Source organism: Orycteropus afer, unplaced genomic scaffold (assembly GCF_000298275.1).
Source record: "Orycteropus afer afer isolate SDZICR_OR568_19922 unplaced genomic scaffold, OryAfe1.0 scaffold00005, whole genome shotgun sequence".
Classification (NCBI taxonomy): Eukaryota; Metazoa; Chordata; class Mammalia; order Tubulidentata; family Orycteropodidae; genus Orycteropus; species Orycteropus afer.
Genome location: NW_006921592.1, coordinates 1,372,377 through 1,378,163, shown reverse-complemented (window position 1 = coordinate 1,378,163; position 5,787 = coordinate 1,372,377). Strand labels below are relative to the sequence as shown.

General features: G+C 36.6%; 1 protein-coding gene across 1 annotated transcript in view; it reads right to left on the bottom strand.

The window, feature by feature from the left end:
- Positions 1-5,787, bottom strand: part of SMC5 (structural maintenance of chromosomes 5) — a 177,280-nt gene that overhangs the window by 129,438 nt on the left and 42,055 nt on the right. The window contains exons 4-5 of the mRNA XM_007939525.1: positions 2,185-2,347; positions 167-301 (exon numbers count right to left, since the gene is read on the bottom strand). Of these exons, the coding sequence (XP_007937716.1) occupies positions 167-301; positions 2,185-2,347 (298 nt within the window). The remainder of the gene's footprint in view (positions 1-166; positions 302-2,184; positions 2,348-5,787) is intronic.

Genomic DNA, 5,787 nt, shown 5'->3' with positions numbered 1-5,787 from the left:
GGGATTGTGGGGCTGGCGCGGGATGCGGCAGTGTTTCGTTCTGCTGTGCATGGGGTCGCTATGAGTCGGAAACGACTCGACGGCACTTAACAACAACTAACAATTCACTTTCTCCCATTTCTAGACATAGAGGGATTATTAAAAATAGGTATTAAATTATAAATACCTCTAGTTGTTTTTCTTTCTCCCTGAAGTTTTTGAGTTCACAGTGATACTTATGCATTTCTGGAGGACCAATTGACTTCTCGGTAGCTTCAAGGAGTTCAATTTTGCTGAGCTTAGCAAATTCCCCAACTTTGTCCTAGAGCACAAAAATGAAATATCAGCAACTATTACCAGTTATTAAGGAGCTCTGGTGGTGCAGTGGTTAAGGCATTTGGCTCCTAACCCAAAGGACAGTGTCTCAAAACCACTAGCTGTTCCACAGAAGAAAAATAGGCAGTCTGCTCTCCGTAGAGATTTACAGCCTTAAAAATCCAATGAGGGTCACTATGAGTCAGAACAGACTTGATGGCAGTGAGTTTCGTTTATTATCATTTACTAAATATCTTCAAAATGTATTTCAACTAATGATTACATTTGTCAAGATAGAACTTGTTTAAATAAAGTTTACATTAATAGGTATATCTTAACATTATAACGTATCTTCATTATACTTATATTATAAATAATAAAACTTTAGATGCCTAAAAAGATGAATTATCAGCTTTCTGAGATATTTCAAAAGATTTTCTATGCCAATTTTTTCAAGCTGAAATATTTATATATATATATAAATTCTTTTTGAGAAAGGAAAAAATTGTTCCTCAGATTAAAATGACCATTTAAAAAAATCTATATCACAGCAGTTAGAATGTGTCAGAAGAAGAAAAAAAAAGAGGCAAAGAGGCAACAGGACAACAGGAAGAGTCTACTTCTAGAGACACAGATTAATAAATGTAAAAAGTCTTCAAATTTTATTAAATTTGGGTATATATAATCAAATCATCACGGTTTCCAGAAAAAAAAAAAAAAGAAATGACAATTCAGTAAGTAACTAGAACTACGGACAAATGTAAGTTATTTGTATTTAAAATATAACATGTATTATAATTTATCTTTACTAAACAATTTTAGGGAGCTCTGGTAGTATAGTGGCTAAGGCACTTGACTGCTAACCAGAAGGCTGGCGGTTCAAACCCACCAGCCACTCCTCGGAAGGAAGATGGGGCAATCTACTTCCGTAGTGATACTGCCTCGGAAACCCAAGGAGGGGTTGCTATGGGTCGGGTCCGACTCAACGGCACATAACAACAACAACAACAAACAATTTTAAAATATAACATGATTTTAGAACACATACCTATAGACTGAAGATAGTTTTAATATATCAAATGTTTTATATAAATATATTTTCAAAAATTTTTATTAATAAAACCTTGTTGTTGTTGTTATATGCCATCGAGTCGGACCTGACTCATAGCAACTCTTCCTTGGGTTTCCAAGGCAGTATCAGTACAGAAGTAGATTGCCCAACCTACCTTCCGAAGAGTGGCTGGTGGGTTTGAACCACCTCATGTTCTATAATGCTACCAGAGCTTCTAATTTGCAGTGATTCGGCAAATTCTAGTCAAAGTTTAAGTTATAGAGCATTTTAAAAGAAATACTGATGTATTTTTAAGTACAAAAAGTTGTACTTCCATTTGTAGGCTCTTAATAAAACCTTAAGAGAGACTACAAATGGAAATACAACTTTTTGTACTTAAAAATACATTGATATTTCTTTTAAAATACTCTATAATTTAAACTCTGACTAGAATTTGCCAAATCACCACAAATTAGTAAAATTATACTATGTGATGAGATAGGTGCCTAAGGCACTTGACTACTAACCAGAAGGCTGGCAGTTCAAACCCACCAGCCACCCCTCGGAAGGAAGGTTGGGCAATCTACTTCCATACTGATACGGCCTTGGAAACCCAAGGAGGGGTTGCTGTGAGTTGGGTCTGACTGAATGGCACTTAACAATAACAACAACATGTGATGAGATGGTAGTTATTCAACAAAGAACTGTTAGTGTTAAGAGTGCTATGTTCAATTTACATAGCAACTATTTTAATATCCCTTTAAAAAGTATTTACATTCTTATTGAGCATAAAGAGAAAACATACACAAGTTTTCAAAGTTACATTATTTCTCTCATACCTGAGGTAGAAACTGACAAAGATTGCCCACTTGAATATTTAAGGCTGCAACCTGCTCTTCTACTACTTTCTGTGTTGTAGATTTTTTGTTGATGAACCAAAAGGACTGATTTCTTGTCACGTCAATCTCACGAGTGATGACAAGATTTCCAGAAGCCTTGAATCTGCAATTCAAAATGGATGCTGGTATGTTAAAGCATGGTAACACTCAACCTTGATACTCCCCCTAATTGGAAAAAGTATGAATGAAAAGTGACTCTTGCATAAACATTTCCAGAAATCAAAACTACATTGCCCATTCCAGTGGCCATGGTTTCTTGAGCATGTTCTCTGCTCTGAATTCAGTGGGGACTACATCACATGGTCATAAAGGAACATGAAGCAATACAGAATGTGAAAGAAGAGTATTTACTTCTTCCTTGTTTTTACAAGTATTACTGATCCACACCTTCCATCTAATAATCTATCTTCTTCATTGGGAATCAGTAGAATGTGGTAGAAAGATAAATTATTGGATCTAACAGCTAAATGACAATGATAATTTATAAATGTTGTATATATAGATTATACTGTAATCATAAAATTTCAAACAGTAAGATTAAGGACTTTAAATAAGAAAGTCATTTTAACCTTTTATTTCCAGCAGAATGCCTAATGAGGCACACCCTTACTGATCCTCCAGTTATAAGCAAATAAAAATAGTTGATAAAAAAATTAAAACATCTTCATAGATGTACTCCTGAGTTACCACAAATATAAGAAACTCTGGCCAAAATCCCAGTAAAGGCAGAAACTCAGAAATGAAAAAATGAAACTGGCTTTCAACTTGAGGATAGCACTCAATCAGGTGAACATGATTTCATGATTTCCTGGGCCTGAGCTGGAAGGACTCTACAGGCAAAGTCCACAACTATCCAAGGTGTAGAATCTAGTAGAAAACCATCCCAAAAGGGCTATATTCTCAGTGTTAAGCATAAACTAGAAATACTCCACTACCATCACCACCACCTCTTAGGACAGCAAAGTAAAGTGTCTGTCTCACAAACTGTGGCTTGAAATTGTGAACGAAAAAACAAATCTTCTCTGAATTCAGACTTCTAGCCTTCTAAACGCTGAGAATATAAATTTCTGTGCTTTCAAGCCACTCACTTGTGGTATTTTTGTTACAGCAGCACTAGGTAACTAAGACACAGAGAAAAGAAAGAAAAAAAAATTGAAATATAGGACAAATTAAAAAATAAGGCAATAAGTGCAAATATATGCATAATCACAGTTAACATAAATACTTTATTTAAAAAACTGCTGTTGTTGTTACGTGCCGTCAAGTCGGACCCGACTCATACCAACCCCTCTTTGGGTTTCTGAGGCGGTATCGCTACAGAAGTAGATTGCCCAATCTTCCTTCCAAGGAGTGGCTGGTGGGTTTGAACCGCCAGCCTTCTGGTTACCAGTCAAGTGCCTTAGGCACTACGCTACCAAAAATACATAATCCAGCTACAGTTCCACATTTGATGACATGAGCTACAAAAGACAGAGCAAACGACATGAATGAAAAGATACCCAGAAAACAAGAAACACACACATAAAAGAAAGCTGCAAACTAACCACTTTAATAGCAATTACGGAGCTCTGGTAGCGTAGTGCCTGAGGCACTTGACTTTTAAAGCAAAAGGTATCAAAAGACAATAAAAACTTTAATTCATCAGTTTAAATGAGAATAATATGAATTTTAAATGCAACTATTAATATTCTCAAAACATATTAAACAGAAATTGACAGAAAAGCAAGGTAATTGACAAATTACATATACTCGAATAGTGCAACTTTCTCAGTAATTAAAGAATTGATTTAACAATTGATATTTAAAAAACTACAGAAGATTTAACAAAACTAGTAGCCTACTATATTTTTCCTAAGAAAGCAAAGTTGATTGAAGATAAGTTTGGTAAATATAAAACACTGCATTCAACTAGAGCAGAATACTTCCTTTTCAACCAAACAAGCAGCATCTACAAAAAAATTTGCTACGAAAAGCAAGCCTCAACAGATTTCAAAGGATTGGTAACATAAAGACTATATATATATATTTTAAACCATACTGCAATAAAAGTAAATGGCAGTAACAAAAATACAACAAGCAAGTCACTACATTTCAATGTAAAACGTGTAATTATGAACTCATAATGAAAGTGAAAACACACTCAGGACTGAAAACTAAGAAATACTTACATATCTAAATTTGCATGATGGAGTTAAAACAATACTGAGAGAGATAATACTAGCCTTAACTGTTTATAAAATGGAAAATAACACTAAAAATGAAAACAATACTCATTTCAAGAAATTAGAAACCTGGTGTCAGGTTTATTACATTAGACCTTCCATCATTGAAAGGGTAGTGTCTTGTAAGAAATACTTAACTCTGGATAGGGATTTTGCTTTCCTTGCACACAATGCTTCGCCAAAACTACCATCCGTGGATTTACAGAAAGCTTTATTTACTGGCATGGTATCCCACATAGCATTGCCTTGGATCAAGGAAGTCACTTCTTAGCAAATGAAGTATAGCAATGGGCATATGCTCATGGAATTCACTTATCTTATTACGTTCCCCATCACCCTGAAGCACCTGGTTTAACAGAACAATGCAATGGCCTTCTCAAGACACACCACCAGAAAAGAGTTCCAGTAAGATGGCAGACTAGGCAGAAAGACTACACAGACCCTCTTCAACAAAGAAAAGGGAAACCAATTAAAACAGACAAAGAAGATAATCCTGGACCTCTGAGCCTTTAAGGGAAGGATATAGAAGTGGACTAAACCCCAACTAGCAGAAGAATTTGCATGAAAATACCAAAAAAGGAGACAGATGGAGCTGCAGTCTGGCAGCGACCCTGAGCAATCCTAACGGAATGGCACAGAAGGCTCTGACAGTGCCGAGTGGCGATAGGACCTAAGAATTAACATAAAAATCGGCCCTGTTACCCAGGGACTGCATGGAGGACTGCTCTGGTGGCTGTAATAACAGAGAAGGTGAAGACAAAGGTGGGCTGAGCTGTGGACTCTGGCTGGTCTGGAGGGCGCCACCATTTTGAATGCTTAAAAGCGGCTTGACTATTTTGGATATTTAAAGAGACAGCGCTCTCGCAGATTCCTGGGGCTTAAGAACATGTTCTGCTTTGCAGCAACCCCAAGGACACTCCGGACCTGCAAGACTGAATGTGCGACATTCTTCTTGTTACTCTCATACCCCACACCTGCTTGGTAAACGGAGGTGTGGCCATTGCCCACTCCCACCTACCTTCTGGGCCCACAGGAACTCCATCATAGTCAGTGTGCTCAGACAGAGCCTGGGTGCCTTGCCCTGTCCTCCACCTATTTTTTTTTCTTTTTCGCTTCCCTTTTTCTGGTGATTAGCTTGCTTGTATTTGTCTGTTTTAAAACAACAAATATTATTAATACTTTTCTCATTTCACTTTTATTCTTAATATTCCCCTCCCAGGTCCTACTTTTCAGCATTTTTTCTTTTCCCTGTGCCTGGCTGAAATTTTTTTTTTTTAAGTTTTTCTTTCCCCCTTTTTTCTTGTGGTTAACCCCATTCCTT